The sequence below is a fragment of the Falco naumanni genome, chromosome Z, assembly GCF_017639655.2.
Source record: "Falco naumanni isolate bFalNau1 chromosome Z, bFalNau1.pat, whole genome shotgun sequence".
Lineage (NCBI taxonomy): Eukaryota > Metazoa > Chordata > Aves > Falconiformes > Falconidae > Falco > Falco naumanni.
The window spans coordinates 63,381,534-63,406,162 of NC_054080.1; the positions used below are offsets into that span (position 1 = coordinate 63,381,534).

At 36.5% G+C, this 24,629-nt stretch overlaps 1 protein-coding gene across 3 annotated transcripts in view; it reads right to left on the reverse strand.

Moving 5' to 3' along the window:
* Nucleotides 1-1,916: 1,916 nt before the first annotated feature.
* RNF180 (ring finger protein 180) overlaps nucleotides 1,917-24,629 on the reverse strand; it is a 78,881-nt gene continuing 56,168 nt past the window's right edge. For 2 of the 3 annotated variants that reach the window (XM_040580205.1, XM_040580204.1), the window contains exons 6-7: nucleotides 23,399-23,524; nucleotides 1,917-5,160 (exon numbers count right to left, since the gene is read on the reverse strand). In XM_040580205.1, coding sequence (XP_040436139.1) covers nucleotides 4,958-5,160; nucleotides 23,399-23,524 — 329 coding nt within the window. In that variant the 3' untranslated portion in view covers nucleotides 1,917-4,957. The remainder of the gene's footprint in view (nucleotides 5,161-23,398; nucleotides 23,525-24,629) is intronic. The other variant, XM_040580206.1, reaches the window with a different exon arrangement.

Here is a 24,629-nt window from a genome sequence, read left to right on the forward strand (position 1 = left end):
TTTTTTTAAAAAGGAAGAAATCACTCTGTAAAAATGTAGTCAACCAAACAGTGATATGTCCTAAATTACACACTACATTTTACGGTTAAACTTCCACAGCATAAGACTGGAAAGTACTTTCAAATAGGATTACATTTTAATGCTTTACTGGAAATGTAGAAATATTTCAGCTGAAGAAAATGTTTGATGGAAAATGAAATAGATTATTATTAAGTTATTTTTAACTTGACTTATTTTTAACTAAGTTATTTTAAGTTAATTTTGACAGTATGTATTTTTCAGGGTTACATCACAGCAACAAAGAAATCCTAACATGTCTAAGACACTGGAGGTTTAGTTTACTTTCCATCATAGGGTAATCAAGAATAAGTAAATATGAAATTTGAACGTGCTTGTGCCACAAGAAATTCTGAAAACTAATTTCAGAAATTTGATCAGAATATGTTCTACAGCAATGGAAAAAGGCTGTAAGACAAAAATCCAGTTCCAGATATGTATGAGAAACTAGGTATTTACAATGACGGCTCCAGTTGATTGTGCTGGGATCTGGATCACTGCTGAAATCCACCATAAAGAGGTGTATTTAAGGTTTATCAGGCTTTGGCTCCCAGCATGAGAAATCCTGAAGAACCTGTTTTGGAGAAAGGTGATTTTCAGTTCTGCATCAGGTGCCTTTAGAAGGAAGGCCAAACTGAGGCAATGTACTGCCTTGTGTTATTAAGGGAAACCATGATGTTCTACTTGGAATTTTCTGATTTATTTGCCCATTACTGAAGGATCCACTTTTTCTGTTTCCAGCCTGGTTAAGTCTTCTGTGATGACTGCACAGAATCACTCATAAGAGAGATACTCCAGTCCTTTAATCATCTTGGTGGCCCTTTGCTGGACTTTCTTTAGCAGCTCTGCATCTTTGCACTCCAGGTGCTGCCTCAACAGTGCTGAGTAGACTGGAAGGAACATCTCCCTTGACCTGCTGGTCCCACTCTGCCTAATGCATCCCAGAATACCAGCAGCTGTCTTAAAGCAAGGGTGCACTGCTGGCTCATATTCAGCTTGGTGCCCACCAGGTTCTTTTCTACAGTCCTGCTTTCCAGCTGGGTGACTTGCAGCACATACTGGGGCATCCATTTCTAGAGCCTGTCCAGGTCCCATTGGATGGCAACATGAGCCTCTGATGTATCAGCCACTCTTTCCAGTTTTGTCTTCGGCAAGTTGCTGAGAGTATCCTCTGCTCCATCATCCACATCTTTAATGGAGATGATGTACATGACAGGACCCATTTTCGACCCATGGGGTACATCACTAGTGACTTGCCTCCAGGCAGACTCTCTGCCACTGATTAAAACCCTCTGAGCTTAGCTATTCAGTTTTAAATCCACCTCACTGTCTGCTATTACTGTCTTAGCACTTTTTGATAAATAAAGGGTATCTCTAAGGTTGCTCCACATCTAGCCCAGAGAAATCCACAGAGTATCTTGCCTCCTTTCTCCTAGCATCCTCCTGGGTGTGGGTCTAAACACCAGCAGAATGCTCCCAATGTCCTACCTTCACCTTTTCCATCTGCCTGTGACTCCCATTGTACAGACCTGGAATTCCCCAGAAGGGACTGGGCATCCTCTGTTATGAAGTGGTCAGGATTGCCAAGGACAACAGATGATTAAAATATATCCACAAAAGCCACACTACACACCATCAAGACAATTACTTGTCACATGATAGCTACAATAGCTACCTTCCTCCTAGAAGTTCATGTTATCAGCACTTCTTTTCTCTAAAAATGACAAAAGAAACCTAGCTTCTTCACCATCCTTTTTCATCCAATATCACAGAGTTAATCACAGTAGTAAAAAAGTCAACAGACCCTAGCTGTACCCCAAGCAGAAACAGAATAGATAGGATAATAAACAAGACACTGATTGAAAAAAATATTAAAATTTAATTCCACCAAGCAAAATCTAGTGAAATGACTGTAAAATATTACAAACAACTCGAACTTTATTGCAAACATTTTAATACTATTGTAGATAAGAAAGACAAGCTTGCAGAACAGGATCAATTTAACCACAGAATTGCTTATAAAGAACCTGCTCTTGCTCCCACATATATCAACTGTATTTTACAGACAGGATTGAAGGAAAACCAAATTTGGGCATTTGAATTGTTATTGTATTTTTACAAAAGTAAATATAAAATTTACTCAAAAAAAGCAATAAAGGAAAAAAAAATACCTCCATTCTATGCCTTTTAAGTGTTTCCCTATAAAGGATGTCTCTCAGAGCTGCAACAGTCTTCATTATGTACATTTATAATCTTTTAAAACTAATTGTCCCCTGGAATTAATAACAACCAATACAAAATTAAACAATATAGCCCAAGAAACAGTTTATTGTTTAGGCCTTGATAAAAGGCAGTTACATAGTTAGAAATGCCGTACAAAATTGTCACTTCTACTAGATTTAGGAAAATGCAGCCATCCTCAGTCATCAATTCTTGCTGTAAATGTACAAAAAGGGCCAATATTACATTGGATTTTTTTACTCTCCTTTGTTGTCTTTTTCAGAATAAAACCATGGTAACATGCTATTAAAAATTATGTAAGTAATTTTTTCTTATATTATTAGTTAGTACCTATACTACATTTCTTATGTTTCCATATATTTTGGAATATTTACTCAAGGATATTGCTTTATCAGATATCCTGGTTAAATAATTTTAAATTACATTATTACTGGAACTTCAGACTATGTCAGCTAAGTTAAAGTCATTTTTCATGACATCTTTTTATTTTAGTATTTTCTGAGATCAAAAGGTAGAAGCAATTTTGGCTTAACAAGTGCATCAGTCCCTTTCTTTGCTGAGACAGAGCAGTAAATTAATAAGATTAGAGAGAAAGACAAAAATTGCAGTTAGAATCCCAGTCCTCACATAGATGTGAAAAATGTTTTGAATAATTGATAATATTTGAGGACACAAACCTACACATTTGCATGTAGCAAGACATGAGCCTATGACCTAAAACCCCTAATAAAGAGGGAAATTCACCAAGTGCTTTACTACAGTGTTATAGCTTTTAAAACATTATACCTAATGCCACCAGTAATAGAGGCAATCACTTTTAGGTAGAGACAAAGTAACTAGGTGTACTGTAATTACAGAAAATGTATTTCTGTCACAACCATGAAAATGTGGTGATGGTGAATTTCAATTATTATACCTTCTTAGATTTGTATATATTAAAAAAGATGGCAAAAGTTACTTAGTCCAATTAGTGTAGCTAGACTTGTACATTTTAATTTTGCACATATATTCTCAAACAGATAATTTTATGCAGCCTGTAAGAAAACTAAATATTAGTAGCCAATATACTGCTGTTTTTCAGATTAAGTGAAAGTTTCTGGTGCTGATCTCTTTATAGCCTACAAAAGACTGACCATGCTGGCTCAGCTTCAGTAAATAAGTATAAGCACATGCTTAATAAAACTCCTGAATTCCTTCATCACATTTGGCAGATGGTACCTTCCACAACACATTTCTCCTTGTTCTCTGCTAGAACAGGGGAGTACACCACCTACTGAAAAACCACAGGTCTCCCACACAAATCCTGATACCAGAGGGACTACATACATACACTCAAATGCTTTTCTAGATGAAACCACAGTGTACTTGGCAGGTTCATGCCCTTAGAAATAAAAACTTCCTTATACCTTCCTGAAAAATAAGCCCCTGAACTACTTTGTACCATTCTTCAGCACCTGATTCTCACAATAGTTTCTAATACTCTTTTATAACGTAATAGATGCTTTTTCACTTTCATTTGAAAATACTGTGTAAAGCAGCAAGTATGGAGTGATTGCTGAACTGGCTGCAGTTTGCTATTTACTCAGCAATCTATATACAGAATAACTATAAAGTGCTTTAGGATTGTTTCACATGAAAGGTGCAAATCAACACGTGAGTTCCCTGGAGACATAGTCCTGGTGAGCCCACACTTGAGCGTATCCTCAAATTGTTACAGCAATTTAATAAAGATACTGATTTCTTACACTGAAGAATGCTTCTTTCTCCAGTATTTAGTGGGCTTAGTGTCTCGTGGCACCAGAGGCAGCAGGCCCGCTGCTTGCCTTTCATTAGGTGTCTTGCTGGATCCAGACAGACTCATCTGGATGGGTAAAAAAAGGTACGGTGCTAGTCTGGGAATCCGCACAAAAATAGTCCCTTTAATGTGCAGAACTTGGGGTTGTTAGTTGATTCTTTATGATTGCCATTTGCTGAAAATATCAACTGTCAGCACACTGCAGTATTTCTCTTTTTGGTTAATAGGGTCAAAATTTCAGGCACTGAATACAGCACATCTCCAAAGTAGAATGCTGACAGGTCGATCAATTGTCAAAATTTTCCAGGATTTGGATTATACCACTGAAATAGCTCTCGCAAATGTCTATATAATGCATTGTGCAGCACTGCACTGCTTACAATCTCCTGTTCCCAAAAGATCTGACTATAAATGGGAAGCATCTTTGCTGCTTTTATGTATGAGGAATTGAAGCGCCAATGAGCGAGTGAAGTGTGTTAACATAAGAGTCAAACCCCACAATGACTCTATGGATCATATTCTGTTGTAGTACATAGAACTCCCCTAAGAACAAGTACGATTCCATATTTCTACAGAGTAACTATTTCATACATTAGGGGTAAATCCTGTTCCCACCAAAACCAAGGCAAAACTCCCACTGAATGAAGTATAATCTGGATTCACATTGTATGTGGAACCAAACCCAGGTACTTTGTCATACATAGCAAAAGTATCAGATAGCCTCACAGCATTCTGGATGAAGTCTATTACAATTCTGAATGATAAAAATGCAGTATCAAACAAACATTTTGCCTTATTCAGTTTTTTCTATTCACATTATTGTAGCTCGTGACTGCTGTTTTCCTTAACTGTGGTTACTACAGACTAAAAAGGGAAAAAGAAATAACAAAGAAAGCAGAACACAATAAATCCTATTACCCAGTTGACAGAGTAAATGTAGATTATCACCATGTCCATATCAAAACGCCATCCACGGCTATCATCCTCAAAGTCCATGTAGTCCATTCTGTGAGCAGCATGTGGGAAATGCCTCCTTGTTACAGTATTGGAGTGTCTTTGAAAACCTGCTGAAAAACAGATGAGGGATAAAAACCTTTATAGATGCAACCAAACTGAGTGGAAAAAAAAAAGAAAAAAATTAACTCTTCTTCCCCAAGTTATTTACATGACAAACGGAAGCAGGAAATCTCACACCTCACTACAGGTTTCCTCACTTTGTGGGACAAGCACCTCTCTGTGGATTTGATTTTTAAAAATTTTAAAAGTAACTCTGTATTCCATGTCTGGAAAATAATACATTTGTTTTTGGATTTGGCACACTCTACTATAGTAAAGTAACACTAACTGCCTAGTTATCCAGACCTATGGACACTTCTCATGCCTTCTTTTACTGAATTTGATTCAGTGATCTAGAAGTGAAAGGCTCTGTATATATACAGATATATAGTATGTATATTATACTGTAGTTAATCTCTTGTGTAGTTAATCTCTGGATTCCTCAGGTCTACTTATCTGAATTCTTCAGCAATCGAGACACACCCATATGTGTGTACACACATAGTTCAACAGCTCAAATACATTTGAACTCCTGTTTCTAGTATTTGATTTTTTTTTTAAAAACACTCTTCTAAATAAATCCTACTTTCTTTAGTATTATGTATTAGTATTTAGTATATGATATAGATCAGGTTAAAATTATTTTTTTTAATTACTGTTTGTATGTTGGCAGTACCTTTAAAATATACAGGCAGATACAAACACAGCCTTTTGAGTGGAAGTAGAAATACTGCAACTCCAAGAATGGCCTGAGTGTGGGGTCCTGCCAAAAGGTCTTTCCTCTTCATTCCCCCCTGACTTCTCCACGTAGTAAGAGAAGGACTATCAGAGCATAGTGAGATGCTCTGAGCACGTGAGATTAGAGAAGTGTCTGTGCAGCTGCGTTAGACAGCAGGTTGTGGCGCAGGGAAGAGGCCAGAAGCTGCGCCGCAAAGGCTGGAGTCCTGTCCTATGCTGATAAAGGACAAGAAGGGAATGCAGTAGTACTGGTCTGGATTTTTGTTCCATTTTCAGCTAACTCTCAATCTTTATGATGCATTCCTTCATTTTGGAAAACAGGTCTTCGCTGAGCTGCCCAGACTCTTCTCTCCTGCATTGACACCATGGCTGTTGGAGTCTCAAGGTGGATAGGACGTGTCCCCTTCAGTGAGCACGACCACACACCAGTGTGTCTCAGTGGGCACTCCTCACTTTTAATCTACTACGGTGCTGCCTTCTAGTCCAGCTTGATTAAGACTCCTTGAAGCTTCTCAGTCTTCTGGTTGCGACTAATATAAATAATTGTGTATAACTGGTGTTCACATGCCAGTAATTGTAATTTTAGCATTTTCAGACTTTATTAAAGATAATTGAGAAATGTGTTTTTTGAAAGTATCCTAATACAGGACTTTTCTGGAATTACAATATTTTTCCTTTTCAGTGGTGGCTATTGACTATTTCTTTGTTTTTCCTGAATTACTGTTTTGCTCAGAACTTTTATAGCACAATTGTTTCCATGCCTTCCAAATGAAAGTATTCTCTCTTTTTGGTATCCTTTTCAAAACAGTTAATCAGAGACTTTTTGACTCTCAATTACACAGGCAAATGGGTCCTCCTGTATTCAGTTAATGAATGCTTTATTTAGAAATTTGACTAGACTACTGAGACACAGAAATTCTTCTTTTGGAGAATCACTCATGGTTAGACATCATGATATCTTTGCATTTCTTTTTTTTTTCTTTTTTTCTTTTTTTTTCTTTTTTCTTTTTTCTTTTTTATTTTTTCATGACAATTTGGATCAGTTTGTCATGTATAAATACTAAGTTGCTATATCTGTATACATCAGGATCTCTCTAACAATTTATCCTATTTTGGAGACTATGAAATCTTAATCTGGTCAAAAGAGTGATGAGGTTTTATAAATATTTTCAGTGACTCCAAGTGGGATAAGATTTGCCCCAGGCTAAATATACTATACTGACTGCAGGGGAAAAAATAGGTAAAAAATTCCAGGTATTTACTTTTAAAGTTTTATTATAATACCGCAAAATTTTATGCAAGTGCATGAGCTAAATATCTGCTTAAAGACGCTGAAGATCTGTTTAAAGCATGATATAGACCTCCTTGTTCTTTATGTTATGCTTTAGATTGTGTTAATTTAAAAGGCATTAATTTAAAATATTATCTTTGATTACTGGAAAAAAACATCAGTAACAGAATTCTGAAAAATGTTCGTCTTCTTTAAATGTCTTTCTGCCAAGATGTAACTTGCTTGAAAAATGCTCATTTAACAACTTACCTCAATTTCAAACCTGTATTTTTCTTAATTTCTTTTCTAACACTTTCTAAACATTATTGTCAAATAGCAATATAGTTTTATGTTGCTTTTAAAATGTAATTTGCAAATGCAATTAGCAAATGTCATTAAATTTTATCAGTAATGCTGTATCATTCATTTTGCCTTTTACACATGAATTTTAGTGTACATTACCCTCTCTGGAGGGTCTTGGTCAAGACCGCTATCTGTGCTTTCTTTTTATTTATTCCTGTACCTAAAGTAAAAATAACACAAAATGCTAGAAGCTGGTTTTGGATCAACACGGATCATCAGGGAATTATGCAAAAATGTAGCTACATTAGTTTTGGAATGGTAGCCCTCACCTTCTAGAGGATTTGGACAAGTAATAGTCTTGTTTTGTATGTCTGAGCAATGCACCTTAAGCAAACATGCATGGAGTCTATCACAGATTGGACTTTGTAATGTAATCATTCTACATTCAAAATGAGCAGTTTCAGTATAGAAAACTGGCTATTCTCTGACTGCTCTTGCTACAGAAAACCACAGAAAAATTGTTGGTGCTGTATTATATATTATGTATATAAAGATATGGATACAATTACAAACTGGTTATTATACACCATGTGTAATCCCTATGGCTTCCCTGAGTGCGAGTAAAGCTATTGAAAGTTGACAGCCAGTTATGTGGAATAGATTTCAATTCCGTTGCTGAAGTAGTCTCTTTTTCATCATTTGTGAATAAAATAAGCTTCAGCTGAAAATGTCAATAGTACAACTATTATGTAAACTGAATTCTATGACTTGACAGACGCTAATGAAGAAAAAGAACTTTTTCCCTGAAGTATATTACCAAAGAAACTTGCGTATAGTACTGAAACCAAGAATTGGATTTAGAAACTCTGTATGATCGTGCACAAAGTTTGCTACACACTTTGTGACCCATACTGTGAGCATTGTCTTAAATTCTGCCATGAAAAATACCTTCAGATGTCTGTCTCTCCAGCTAGAATGGAAATAAGCCATGTCTCTGCATCTGATTCTAGCCACCTGCAGATAAATACTAAGACCTATAGAGTTCCTCAAAAACTGTACAGCAACATGGAGTAGGGGTTTGAATTATGAAACAGAAAAGACGAGGGAGCTTCAAATCACTTCTAATCTAATCACTCAATTTTTCAAAAGAAATCCTATCTTATTTGATCAATACAGTACTTAAAAAATTTCTACACTGGCATGTATTTGTTAGAACATATATTTTATTCAACTGTTTTGTGCATGCCTGTTTTGCTATACTCTGAACAAGAACTTCCACTCAAATCACATGAATATGCATGCACAGTGCCACCAGAGTCCGGCAAACTGTTACTGGAAACCCTTTACTAGAAAACCAATATAAAGTTGTGTGCAAATTGCACTTTTACACCCACCAAAGTGCGCAAATCAAAAAGAATTTTTGCTAGAGCATCAATAAGCACATCTGTTGCACATGTCCCTGCTGAAGTTTTGCAACCTTTTGTTCAGGTACTGGCAATGCTGAAAATAAGACTACAAACAATTCTAAATATTCTTCCCATTTTACAAATCGACTGACCTCATTTTGCTATGACTAAATAATATAAGACAGAAGATGAAAAATCTGTACTCTAAAAATGCGCCCAAATGAATAATATGCTAGCTATAATAACCGTGCACATTAGAAGTGCTCTTGTAAAATTAGCTTACCTAAGAACAAGTGTTCTTAGGTAATCAGATGTACCAAGGTCATTTTGATGCAGTCTCTTCTGATTATGAGCTGCAGCAGATAAAGCTACTGAAAGCGTGTAAGAAAAAAGGCAAGTGCAGACTGACATCTTCCTATATATGCCCCTGCAGCAACCAGTAGCTTAGGACCCCAATGCTATGGAAGCTGTAATCAGAACAATGCATTAAAACAGCACTGATAGGATTTTCTTTCCTTATATGTGTCTCTGCGTACTTTTGAACCAGATCTCATATGGCCTCCACTTACTGCTCTTCATGTCCCCCGTGGAGCTGTTCTAAAGCAAATAAATCAATTTCCTTTCAGGCAAAACTAAACCAGAAGATGAGCTCCAAGAATCTGATGTGTTCCAGTAATATGCCTGAACCACAAACTGGCACTCAGCCCTGTTACTGGAAGTAAGTTGCTCCGTTCCCTAAGATGCAAATGTGGACACCTGACCCTTAGCACCAATTGTTGTGCTCTATCTATTGTGGCTGATATAACTGCTAATGCAAGAATACCTCTGAGATACGGCAAACAATCTTTCCTAAAACATCTTTATGACATTCGTAATTTTACAGACCTCTTGTATCTGTCTTCTGTTATATCCTTTACAAACAAAAAACTTATAAATTCCCTTTGTATGGAAAAGCTTCCATACTTCTGATCTTCCCTTCCACATTATGCTTCATCCTGACTTACCCTTCTTTGTGATGATGTCATCTAAAATTATACGCAAAACTGGAGATATGGGATCACCATAAATCTAGATAATGATGTAACGTTTTCCATTTTATTATGATCCTAATCATTCCTGCTTACCTTCTGGTGATGGCTGTGCATTGAATGTTTTCAGAAATCTAATCAAAGTATTGCCCACATCTCTTTCCTTAAGTGACAATAGCTAATTTACAGCTCATCATATGAATATTATGTATTATGGAGATTGCACAGCCTCTGTGGGCAACTGCTCCACCACTTGACTGTCCTCACAGTGAAAGTGTTTTTCTTACTTGCAGTCTGAACCTCTCATGCCTGTTATTGCTCATCCTCCTGCCACGCACCACTGTGAACAGCTGGTCTGTCCTCTTGGTGGTCTCCTTATAGGTATGGTAAAGGCTGCCTGGTGATCCTCTCCAAAGCCTACCCTCCTCCAGATTGAACAAGCCAGTTCCCTCAGCCTCTCCTCACAGGTCAAGTGCTCCAGGTGCCTGACCATCCTAATGTCCCTCTGCTAAACCTGCTCCAATTTACTGCCTTCTTTCCTGTATTGAGGTGGGGCAAAATTGCAGTTATTTCGGATGTGGTCTGCTGAGTAGCAGGGGAGACAAACTTCCCTCATTTACTGCTGTTCATACATCACGCTCCTGTTCATAAAGCCCAGGATGCTGTTGGCCTTCTTTGCTGCCAGGGCACACTGCCAGCTCATAAGCAGCTTGCTCTCCATCAGGACCCCCAGGTCCTTTACAGAGAGCTGCTCCCCAGGCTTTCAGTGCCCAACCTGTCCCACTGCCAGGGGCTCTTCCTTCCCAGGTGCAAGACTCAGCATTTGTCCTTGTTGAATTTCACAAGGTTATTTTCAGCACATTTCTGCAGTTTGTTAGGTCTCTCTGAACAGCAGCCCTGCTGCTGAGTCTATCAACTTGTCCACCAATTTATTGCCCTCTGCAGACCTCATATGAGTGCATTCTGTTCCCTCCTTGAGGTCACTGACCAAGAGAACTGTTAGATATTGAGTCCTTATTTACTATCATCAGTGAATTGAATAATTTAGTATGATTAGTAAGGGACTTAATCTGCTGGAGCACCTGCTTTAGTGTTTCAGCCCATTTCTCCAGCCTGTCTTGGTCTCTCTGAATAGCAGCCCCACCACTGAATCTACCAACTGGTCCTCCAATTTCTTGTCATCTGCAGACCCGATGATAGCGTGGAGAAATGGGCCAGAATTTCCCAGCATTCTGTACTTTTTTCAAGGATAGAGTGTTTCTACACTGCTTTCACAAACAAGGTATGATCCCAAACTTCTTGCATAAACACCAGCCTTCTCCCCTATGCACAACATGCACATCACATTCTAGTTATGCTAATATAATAGCTAGATTGCAAGATTTGCTATTTAAAATGAGCTATGAGACCTGCATTTCCAACAAAGCAAAAAGCATATAGTACTAGAGAAGTTTATGAGGCACTTACCCTGTGTGAATGCCTGCCAGCACATACTATTGACTTCAGATCTTGTGTCCCACCCAAGCTCTAACTCAGTCTCAATCTCTCCGGCAAACTCAAATTCCCAAAGCAAGGCCATTCAACCCAACTAATATCCTGTCAGATCCAAAGTTTTATCTTTTCTCCTCCTCCTGCATGAAAAGCTTGAACCTCCCTATCCTCCCATCTCAGATATTTCAGCTCCACACACTGATTTTATCAGAAGTCAAAATCTCTTTCTTTTCTAGAGAGAGCCCTCAAATTCCAAACTCCTCTTGTCCCAGGATGCACACCAGAATCTCCAGCTTTCCTACGTTAAAACTTCTTCCACCACCTTTCAAGGCCTTTCTCGCTGTCAAGTCCAATCATCTTCCCAAACCTCCCTCGCTATCCTACTCCTACCTTCCTCTCACTTCCTCTCTGCTCTCTTTGAACACTTCTCTGCTTTTGCCCTTCTGATTTCATCTGTGGGCTCTCATGAGCTGTCAGCACCTTATACCCATGTGTGACTAAATTTACATGATGGTCTAAACATCTCTGCATTCCTTTTCTATCCCCAAAATCCAAGTCCTACTTTCTGCTAGCAGTTAGGCTTTAGAAAACCTGGATGTAAAATGTATTGAGACCGGACGTAATCCTTATCTGAAACCATTTTTATATTCACTGTGATGACTGTCTTGCTAGCTGTAGGACTTCTGCAGGGCTTTTGGTTTAAATGTTGAAATCTGCGACAGTCCCAAGAGGTAAATTCTGTTTAAGCAGTTATTTGCATGTGCATAAAGTGCTATTTATTGAACTCACTGTGCATACAATACAGTTCTTCTGCACCTGAACAAATTAGCAGCATGCAGGCAATTTAGCAGGGGACACACAGTAATTGCTTCTCAAGATGCCGAAGAATGTTGTTTGCAAAGGGTCTAGAAAAGCAACTGATTACTGTGAAAATCTGAAAAAGCCATGTCCTGAAGACTTTCATATAGGATTTGATTGCATAAGGGGCACTCCTTTTTGTAACAGTGGTTAGGAACCACTGTTCACTCCCGTTACAAATTACTTTTTGTTTTGTGACTTCCATAAGGCATTTGACATAAGAAAAAGAACATCACGCTACAGACTAAACTATGCGGAAATCCCAAAACGTGGTAGTGCCACTAACTGGCATACATTTATTTCATCTGTTGAAGCAAAAACCTTATAAAAGCCGCAGCCCTACAGAATCAACTACCAGGCAAACACTGCTTCTCACCCATCAGTATCAACATAACTATTGGCACCTATTTCTAAGAATCACCTCTACTCTCTTAAAAACTAATAAATCCTACATGGATCTGGGAAGTGAAAATACACAAATGAACCAGAAATCACTTAGCAATTAAAAGAAAAAAAAAAAAAACAACAACCCAAAATAATTCATAGAAGTTCTTGCAGCAGTTACAGTTTTGACAAATATTTATTTCATATTGCTCTAACTTTCCATATTTTTTTCAAGATTCTAAATATGATCATCTATTCCTCTTTTCTGTAGGATTCTCTGACTTTTTCCACAGAGGTATGTAATCAAAATAAACCCAAGATTTAAGGTTATATACTACACATCAGTACATAAAAGCTGTACTTGAATTCAGCATTTCTTTGGACAATTTATTGTTAATCACTGCAATTATCACCTTTAAGGCCTTCAGGACAGAAAGGAGACAATTTCTCATTCAAGCCTTTTTCCTCTGTGAAATACTGTGAATTTTATTCATTCAAAATTACAAATATTTACAGTTGACAAAAAGATCTGACGGTTTTAGTCTGTACAGGAAATGAGATTTTTTTCCATGAAAATACAGCTCATTGTATTTCAGGAAGAACTACTTCTAACTGAAGTTTTTTGCATGTTCCCACCATTTGTTTGAATTCTGAAACATAAATATAGTGCTGCTACCATAAATTAACAATAACATTCTGAATATTAAGTAAATAACCAAATAAAAATGTGTGAAAACAGTTACCTCTTGCTATTTTGTAAGCTAATAATTCAGCTTTTACTGATTAAAACACAAACCATAAAGCTAGCTAATATATCAAAGAATCATGTTACTGAAAGAGAAAACAAGAGAAAGATTTAAATATTAATGTCAAAATCCATAAATCTATGCACACATACACATTGTACATTATTTTGCATAGCTTGCGTTGTTGCTTATTTATTAAATATGAAATCTATTTACCGACTTTATGAGAAATATTTAAAAACTACTGTGCCCAGCCTCTCTCATAAATTCAAAGCAAAACTAGAACAACTTGTGGGTTTGATTTTGGGCTGTTTATTTCCCTAGAAATAAATGAATCAAGAAGCAAGAGGACCATGGGAGGGCAGAATGAACTTAGGAAACATACTCTGTCCAAACATATGTGATTGTTCTATAAATATCAATACTCATAAAAAGAAGCTAATTGGCTAGTTTAAGTGCTGGGATGCATACAAGAACAGGAGTAATTAATCTCACATTTCACAATATAAAAGTCATTTGAGTGTGGAAGCCGTGAAGGAATTTTTATAGCCAGTCTGCAAGCAGATTTTTTTTTAAAGTAACTGAGTGAATTATTTCTTTGCTTTTTCTTTCTTTCCCTAAACCATAACACACTAAGTACCAAACAGGCAGGACATCATACAACAGTTTTTAAAAAATATTTATAGCAAAATCTACTCTCATACTTTCAAACCACTTTATTTCAAAATTCAATTAGTGGTCATGAAATAAAAATAATATACAGTAATTGGAATTCACGTCCTTCTTTTTCAGGGTGCAAACTAGCTCTGTGAATAAATGAAACTTATTTGAATTTCAATGAGTTATATTGACTATCAAATGAATATTTGAAAGAAAATTGGCTTCTTTAACCGCCCTCCCCTTCACCACACCTGTTCTGACTGCAGTCCATATAGTCTTGACGACTGACAGCAAGAAATGAATCTGCATGGTCTCCCTATGAGAGCATGTCGTGGATCTAAATTCACAGTCTGCACACATTCAAAACCATTAAATGTCTTCTTTTAATTTTAAAGGTAGGTTTTCTACATGTATATTGATGACATATAGTTATGGTAATTTTCACACATTTGTCTTGAAGTAGGGATTTGTAATCAGTTTTGTTCACCTTTGCATGTAGAAAAACTGTATCTTAACAGTGAATTTAACTTGTGGACAGCTTCTCTCCTTGCCATGACAGTGCAGACAATGAAAAGCAGGGAATTTCAAACAGCAACATGATGTATTTAACTTTCCATGGTATGTGCACCAATAACCTATATAAAAAAATAATCTTTAAAAGTATGCAGAATATTCTGACTCTATGAACTTTCTTATTAATTTTTAATATATTTTCTATTTCTCTTCCACTCTCTCTTTACTAAATCTTTTACTCATCATGGTCTTGAACTCTATTCATTATCAGCACTCTCTTCTGTTGTTCCTACTTTTTATCACTGAACATTTCTAAAAATCATGTTACAAGTTTATGTTTTCTTTACATTTGTCATCTCCCCAGCTGATCACATACTATATTTCAGCTGTCAGCAACCCTTGCTAAATTATCATCATAACAGCCTTTAACCTTTTATGTCATATTACTATAATGGCATCACCTCCCTCTAGGTTCATTCTTCCCCAGAACTCCTCTCTAATTACTTACAACCCTTTAGGCTCCATTTGTTAGGACTGCTACTGTATAAAATATATAAAATATGCTATTGATATTCATAGATAGGCTTAAAGGTAGCTCCAGATGAGTGAGTAAGTATAAAATAACATTAGAAAGGATTTCATACTGATGCTTGTCTCTAGTGTGAATGCTACTTGGCATACTGCTTAATTGTCTTTAGATGCTTATTTCTTGACTTGCACAATTGCTACATTTTGTTAAAGTCATTTAACAAAAACTTTGCGAAATTTTGATACACGTTGCTGTCCACAGTTCTTTCAGTGCTTAAGACTTTGATGTTTTAAGCCTACTTTACTGGAACACTGTAAGAACAGTAATACAAATACTTTCTTTAAAATAAATTAATGAATCGGCTCTACTTGTCTTAAGACAGGGTCAGTCTGACAGCAAAGGTCAGAGGGAATACACGAGGTAGGCATGCCAGTGCCTCACCACACCCCTCTGTAAGACAAGGCTGTGTATATCTACACAAAGCATTTAAGTTTATTTGCAGATCTAGCTGTCTGACAACATGCCTCCCTTAATTGCTCCAGAAAAACGGGTGAATGACCTATCTTGGACCCATACTACTGTCTTTGAACAAATTCATATTCAGCTTTAGCTAATGTCAACCCCCAAAATTCCTACTTCCCATCTGAGCAAACAAAATATATATTAAATCCTCCACAGAATGAAAAACACAAAGCACAAGAACACATCTTGAGAAAGCTGGCACAGTTTTTCTGAACAGAAAGTTTTCTGGTGCTGACAATACTTAAACAGTTTTTTGGAAGCTGCTGAAAAGCACTCATATATGTTAAAAAAACAAACGCACCAAGGAAAGTTACTTGAAGAGTTCTCAAGAAGTAAGCTATTTAAAATCTAAAAAATATATTTATGAACTGTTAAAAAAATCCTTTAATCCTTCATTAAAACTGTAATGGTTATCTCTGACTTTTTCTGACACCATTTCAAACATCCATCTTTATCTATTCAGCTAAGATATTAATCTAAAGTCTCCTCACCTTAGTCTGCTGTTTGCTCATCTCTTGCTTCTTTGAGAAGGTACGCTTAATCTGGCTCTGGAAACTACAATCACCTTTTCTTTCTTATTATTCTCACATGTCACCTTAAGTTCTCTCATGATTCTTTTGTCCTTCACCAAATCAAAATTTCAAGTTTTGTTTTCACTTTTAGGGGTCTCCAAAACTTTGCCTTGCCCCAAAAATGTTGCCTCACTTTTTATAATTATGCTATGCAAGTACACATTCCTTCAGAAATCTTAGGAGTTTTCTACCCAGTAAGTGATCTAGGATCAAACTTAACCCATGCTCATGTCCAGATTTTGGAATGGTGTGGATCTATCTGTGTCACTGGTACAGATGTACAAAACAGAAATCACAGGCATGTTAGGTAGCAGAGACAATGTACATGTTCATCCTACTTTCTTCTCTATTAACTCATTGATAGTGATGAAGCCAACTGGTATCTCTACAATCTATTCCCAGCCAAAAATTCTTTGTTTTCTTACAGTAAATGGGATTTCTATGAGGCATCAAACCAAAAGATTGAATACCAGGCAAACTTAACTTTCAAGGCAGGATATGTTTACAGCAGCTGAGTTGAGACTCTTGGTGGGCTACTTCAGTACAAACTGCTCTCCTATGCAGCGCATTTCAGTGCCAAGAGGACTGGGGGAGTGTGCTGGGGAAGCATGTCTGACATAGTGTTTACTAAACATAATCAGTTCACAGCCAATTAGGAATATAACCAATTTTATTGGTCATTACTCAGTGGCCATAATCTTTCTGCTATTCTGTTTGGCGTAGCTGGCAAGGATCATTCCCGACTTTCACCAAAATGCACAGGAAGATACATGCTAATTCCTGCCAGTGATGAAGATGGAAGGCATTTTTGCTTCCACTTGTTCACAGAGACCTGTCATAACCTGAGCTAGTTTCAGCAGGATCTTACAGAAAACACAAAATTTAAGACCAAGAGATATATTATGCTTTAAACAGATTCTGTGATGAACCACTTCAAAAAGCTACTAATTCAAAGTTTACCTAGGCTGGTTTAACTTGGATTACATATTGTTCTCCATTGTCTTTATAGAGGTCAAATAATAAATATTTATGCAATCTTATTTGATTGTCATCAAATTGTAGGATATCTCATAAGAACAGGGATACTAAGAGTAGGCTGAAGGTCTTCTTCCTACCATATCATTCCTCCACTGACAAAGCCAAACAATGAGGAATTCATGAATGGCAAGGAAAGAACTTAAGAAGAGGGCAAGCATATTGCAGTATTTTCGTGGTATTCTCTCTCAGGTCCCAGGACTTGCAGCTCATGGATCTCTACAGGCAAATGTGTTATCTTTGAGTTAAATACATTTTACTCCATTTTTCTTCCAAAAATCTGCCATTATTTGAAACCATGCTCTGGGGTAATTATAATTTTATTTAATGTCCTTTAGCAGGACATTATGAGACAGTGAATAACAGCAGCCTATTCACTTCTGCCATGCCTCCCATGATTTTAATTACCTCTATCATCCTCCTTCTTTAGTCATTTCCTGTTTTGGCTGAAGCATCCTAGTCTGTTTACACATTCCTCATCAGGAAGTAATTTAAAACTGATGTTCTTATTTATCTTCTTTGCACCCTTCCAGTTTACTACCTCCTTCTGTGATGAAAGGAAAATGATTTAAACATTGCTGAGGATCACTCAGCACCATGACAGTCTTCTGTCACTGCTTGCTCTTTGCTTTCATTTTTATTATCCCCAATATTTCAGTACTGTAAGCAAATGTTATCACCTACATTTCTGTGACAAATATGCTGGATAGTACAAACTGTACCATATACCCATATGGACCAGACTGCTAATGTCCCTCCGGTGAGAAAAAATGAATTATTTATTTCCATCCTTTGTTTGTATCTTTCAAACAGCTATTAATGGATGAGAGGATGTTCCCTCTTATCCTTAACACAGCTGTTTTTCAAGCATCTTCAGAAAAAAAAGTTCTTAAAAGACTTTTGGAATTTGCAGTCTGCAGGGTGAAAGATGCGATACCTCTAACTGCCCTACAAGTTCATTTGTGTCCCTCCAGTGAAGCTGTGGGACCATGGTTGCCTTAGAGGTCTAAAATGATTTTGGTTTGTCTTACTGGCCAGTGTGAACACTTTGCTCACCAAGCAGAAGTAAAGATGCCAATCTAACATTCATTCAGGGACATATCAAGAAATACACAGGGAAAAGCTTCAATGTGCTTGTTGACCATGGCTATTCTATCACAATCCTTGGTGTTGCATAATTATAGCTATCAATATTCCTAGTACAGCACTCTTATAGTATCATGGTTAAATGGAAACAAGCAATCCTGATGACACATACAGATTACCTAGAATTTAATTCCCTTCAATGCACTGATGAACCAATAGAAACAAACGAGTGGCCATGATTTCTGAGAGGTATATCACTCCCCTACACAGGCTAGCTCTGCATGCAGTTTTTAGGACTGGGAAAATGCTATGAAATATCTTTTCCAATGGGACTGTGGCTCAGAAGAAGTCTCTAAAGAACAGCCTCTGCAAAACAGATTAAAAGATAAAGGCGGCTATTGATACCTACACAATGCTTTGTACTAACACTGTTGGCAAAACAGCAGGGACAGAAAGTGGCAGGGCTAGCATGCTGAAGCTTAAGATACATCTGTGGCACTGACCTTTGTACCTTGAAGTTCCCCTTCTATATTATTTTGTTTATCTTTCAGATTCACTTCTGCTTGGTGAGGTGGAAAAATGAAGGCTTGAAGGCTACTCGCCATGGGACCCAAGTGGGACCTTGGAACCAACAAACCAGTCTTGTGTTTCTTACCAGTGATGTAAGGACTTAGGGGAAAAGAAAATGGGTGCAAATGTTAGAGTCCAGGTTCTGACAAATCAGTAAAATGAAAAAGTTGCCATCAGTCCAGCTGACCTAAGACAAACTCAACCAGCAGTGCTTGGATTCTGTGTTTTCCGTCTTAGTGTACTATAGGCATAACAGATGCTCAAAGACAACACCTCCCAGTAGCGTGTGTCTCCTTGAGGCAGAAATTCACTTACTGTGAAGACTATAGACTGTAAATGCATCTTAAGAGAAATGTATGTGTGCAAATTAGCTTTTTGTGATTCCACAAGCAATACTGAAGAATCAGATGGATCCTGGCTTAAAAAGGAAAGTCTTTTGGTGAAGCAGCATTGCATGGTTCCACTACTGCAGTCATGAGTAGTACGACAAAGGAACAAACAACTTAAAACAAAGAAATAAGGAAGTAAGGAAATTAACTGGGGGAAGGGGGGGGGGGGGGGAATTGCAATGAGGAAGGATGGAATAATAAGACTTGGAAAAAATAGCTCAATATAAAGATTATTCTGAGAGACTTATTACTCTTTCTAGCTAATATCATTGCTGCACCTTCTATTTTCAGTTAACACCTATCTTGTTTCTCTTCTCAGCAGATCACCACATCAGAAACTTGAAAAACAGTATTACTTTTTTTCTTCTTTTCTAAACAGAAAAGTATGATATTAAAACCTAATTGAGGTAATTTTTTGTTGTAAATTTTGACAGCTACTAACTTCCTTCCTTTGCCTATCTAACTGAAATCATGGTAACAAGAATATGGAATCAGGAAAGCAGATTTTAAAGTGTTGTACCCTGATTTCAAAGACAGAGATACAAAAATGTATCGACAGATATTACTAAAAGCTTTCATAACATTTCTTTTTTTAAAAAATAGGTAGGATATTGCACACCCTTTTCTCTAGAGAATGATTACCTAAAAGGACATGGCAGATGTGACCTACTGAGGTGGTGGGAATGGCCACTAATATTAGCAGGCATCGAAAACAGTTTCTTGTAATCCTTGACTGATGCAGGAGTCAATAGCTTTTTATTAAGTCACTAAACAGATGAGATCAGTAAAGAACCAGCACAGATTTCACTGGATGCAGCACTGGGGGAATGTTTTCCAGATTAAGCTTTTTTTAAAAAAAAACAGATAAAAAGAATTACTCTATTTCTAAATAGGCTTTTCCACTTCCAATTTACTCATCATATTTTAAATAATAAAGTTAGCATAAAAACAGTTGGAAGGATTTTTTATTAGCCTGGTAATAATTATATCTTGAAATAGTCACCAAGGGCTGTAACTCAGAGGTTTCATCACCCCCCTCCCCTCCATTCTGAATGCCCAGCTATGTACTTATCTTCAGGTGTAGCTACAACCTTTCTCTATAAGCAGTCAGTCAGCACCCTTTTACATTACCATCACTATCTTGATTACTCTATCTGGTCTCTTCAATGTATTTCTGTCTCAGATTTATGCAAACGCTTTTCAAATAATCCTTTTAGGACCAGTGCACTAAATGTCTCAGTCTGTTTTTTTATAATTCCTGCACTTGACTACACCATAGTCACTCAAATTAAGTATCGTTATTTTCAGTTTAAATTATCTTCATCACTTCTTTTAGTCCACATTTTTGGTCTCAAATTACTTTTGGAGACTTACCCTTAATTTGTGAACTTTTTGTGACTGCGGTTAAAGAATGCAACTCCCATTTAATGGCATGCAAAGGCTACACTTACAAAGTTATTAAACTATAAATATATGGTAACGGGATCCAATTGAGCACATTTGCTATTTAACTGTCCTACTCCAACTACACTATTTAATTATTTTTAAGTCTATTTAGGGAAATCATTATTTGAGATGCTATTTCTATTGTGCAATTACATTTTTTAAAAGTTACCAACACTGAAAACAGTAACAAAAGTAATATCTTTGTTTAGCTCATTTCTCATTTTAGAGGAATATTTAAACCTAGCTTCTTAACTTTCATATATATTACAAATCTGAATGGTAAGAGAAGATCGGCTTTCATTCTTGAGTAGCATTTTGCCATTAACCTATCCTTGACCAAATAGAGCATACCATATAGAAAGCAATGCCATATGCAATATTTATGAAACAAATGGGAATTCTGTTAATAATTATAATTGGAAGAAAATGCAGTGCATTATAAGGACAAGCTATTCTGGAGCAACTTGCATCTGCCCTGAAGCATAAAAGTGCTACAGTGCTGCAGTCTCTTACTTTTTGTACAAAACCTCAAAAGCTACAAAAGTTTGGCATTGTTTTTAGTGAGAAGATAGTTTTACATTCCTCATGAATATCTCACATGAAAGAAAACTCAGATATTAATTACCAGATCTGGCTCAGTGAATCACTTCAGGCAAAAAAGGAAAAAGAGAAAATGTTTCATTTTATCTAGCAGTCCTACAACATTCAGAAAGTCTACATTAGTTCAAACTTATAAATCAGCTACATAATCTAGGCTTTTCAACAGCCATCTTTCTCTCCTTGCATCCCAATCTAATTCTGAGGTCTGATAAAATCAGACCTAGCATCTCTAATGAGTAGTTTACTGTTGAAAATTCAATGTTTTTATGTCCAGAGTATTAATATTGTGCAAGAAGTTTTGTCATATGGAAAACTGGAACCATATGAAGTTTGAAAAGAGCTACTAGACTCTCAGTGACCACTGAATCTGCTGGACATGAACTAGACAACGAAGCATATACATTTCTAACAGGGCCACAGAATTTCTTCCTTGACAATGCAGTATTGTCTTGCAAAGGGCCAGTTATTCTCATGTTCAAAGCTGCATGTTTTCATTGCTTTCTAAGCACTGTAATCATATCCTTTTTCACTCCATTCACTCTACTCATGTATTTACTCTGTTCTTCCTAATCTTTGTACTTTGCTTCCTGCAATTCTAAAATGTTATTAGGCTGTTATCTTCCTAATTAAACAAAAATTAATCTAAGTACCAACTTTTCCTGTACACTCTCAGCGATACTGTTTTGCATTTGTGAAGGCATCTATTATAGTGTAAGAAGGCTGTTGCTGCCAGTATGCTCAGTCTTCTACACCTGTGAAGTCCCTGGGAGCCTCCTGAGGCACGGAACATAAACAAAGCTAGGAAAATCAAATATGGAAGTTTAGATGTTGCCAAGCAAAACTTAGATGTAAGCCCAAAAATACCATCCAGGAAGAAAATACTATACACTTGCATTTTGAACTGACACAAACCGTGCAGGAGCTTTTAGTCAAATAAAAATTCAGAAGAGAGAGACAGGGCAGTGACACTTGTATTTAAGAAGGCAAAGACAAAGTTTCAGACAGCTATGTGGTTTGGTCACCTATTAATTAGATCAAATCGTGCTCCCACGTGGTGTGGGACTTTTAGGCTATCCTTTGGACTCATGTAAATCCAGCATTCTGAATTACATTTGTGGAATGACATGCCCAGTTTTCAGGCAGCACGATACTGAAGCTGTATGACCTCTCCAGATCTTCCTTTTATTTTTAATTATTTATGTTTGTACAAAGCTCAGCGTGGTAGCTTTTTGTACTTACAAAAGACACAATTCATATGACACTATGGAACATGTATGAACTATGTCATATACATACAGTAATGTATTACAGCAGACCAATAAGCTCTGCATCAATAACGCTACATTAGTGGCCGATAGAGAAAAGAAATACTCATTGTTTTTCCTGCCAACAGCTTCCCCTCTGAATAATACCAAAGATGATCAATATTAATTAACTAATCAATTAATTAATTAATACCTCAAACATCTCAAGTTGCTAATTTTTCATAGGTAGGAGCATTTCAGTGTCAAATCATGACTTTGCATGACACAGTTTTAGAAGTGGAGTACCAGAATTTATCAACTTTTACTTGTAGAAAGGTCTGTGTAGACTCACAAAAGGAATATAAAAAGGATGTTCTGTTTTATTTTTTCCATATACTTTTAGAATCTATTTTGTTTTTAGAAACAGAAAAAATATATCTGCTAGCAAGACTCAGCACTACAGAAAGTAAGTATGTAGGTAAACATTGATGAAACCTGGTGAAGAAAGGTCACTAGACTGAAAACAGGGAAACATGGGTAAACAGTGAATCCTACATTTCAGTGATTCAACTTAAACATTTTCCAGTAATTTTCTTTATTCCACTATGCAGACACAATTTTTTCCAAACTGGAAGCTACATACAATTATCCTGATAGTGTGCACAAAATTAAAGATTTAAGAATAAATAAAAAGGTATACACAGAGATAGTCTTTATATGAGTCACCCAGGAGAATTTAACTCAGCTCTACTTCAATATCCATCTCTGATTTTCTACGGCATGTGTTAGAGCTAGAGGTTTATGTTCAAATGTGATACTCAAGACTGAGTGAAGTTTAGGAAAAAATGAAAAAACTTACCTTCAAAAACTCTGAAGGCTTTCTTGCAGCTTGGTAAAGGCCATTTTGCAGAATTTGATTTTTGAAAATTTTCTTTTAACTTCAAATATTCCATAGGGAAAAAAGATTTAGTAGAGTTGTTCAGATCTACAGTGGGAAAGAATGTATACATCAATGCTGTAAATACAGCAATAATTTGGATACATTTTTACTACAAAATAAACATGCCTTATCTACTGTGTAATCCATTTTCTGATTATAACATCTTTTAAATTGTTTTAAAATCACATAAACCCAAGCATTTCCAGATATAGCAAGAACAAGTCTTACATATCCTGTTATGATTCTGTTCCTCTGAAAAAAAGCATTAAGGAAAGATGATGTCAAATTCTAGCAAAATTAAGTATATAATAAAGCAGGCTATGTTTGCTCAGTTGATACTGGTTTTTAACACTATCACTCAGTAACAGTAATGCAAGGAGAGGTGGAGTCTAAAAATTATTTTTTATATTTTTTAAAATGTGGTGGATTAGCAGGAATTAAGAACACATTTGTAGAATGACTACTGACAGATTTCAAGGGTTGACATATTTTATTAATCTCAAGAAATCATTAGCTTCTTGGGATATAATTTGGGGAAACAGCTACATGGACTACAACTTGCACCTGCCAAAAATAACCTATCCATAGCAATATAGAAATGGAAATAAATTTAATAATAACCATATTTTCTTACCACAGAAGTGTTCTGCTGCTAACAGAAAAATTACCAAACCCCCCATTTTGACCCTTCAAACCACCATGGCTCCAGATAAATGCTAATAATAGCAGCTGCTACCATAATTCCTTCTTACCATAAAAGAAAGAAAAGGCCCTTCACAGATCTTATGAAAAGGCTTATGTATTATTGCTTTACCTGGTTCACTGCAATTGTACATACTTTTCAATAATTGATATTTTATGAAAGGATCAAATCTTCTTCTCTGGCAAATTTGAGAAAGCTCAGCTTTTTGTGAGCAGGCTCCAGGAAGAAGAAAAAATTCCGAATGCCCTTTGGTTGCAGTAGCTTTTTTGTATATAAGAGGGAAGCATCAGCAGATTTCAAGCAAAAAAAAATATGCTGGTCTTATTCTAAAAATTTTTCTGTATTTCACCATGTCAGAATGGAAGTGGGACGAGGCTACAGAATGCATGCAGAGTACAGAAATCTCCAAATCCTTCTATCTCATTATGTGAGAAGAGTGCTACTGCA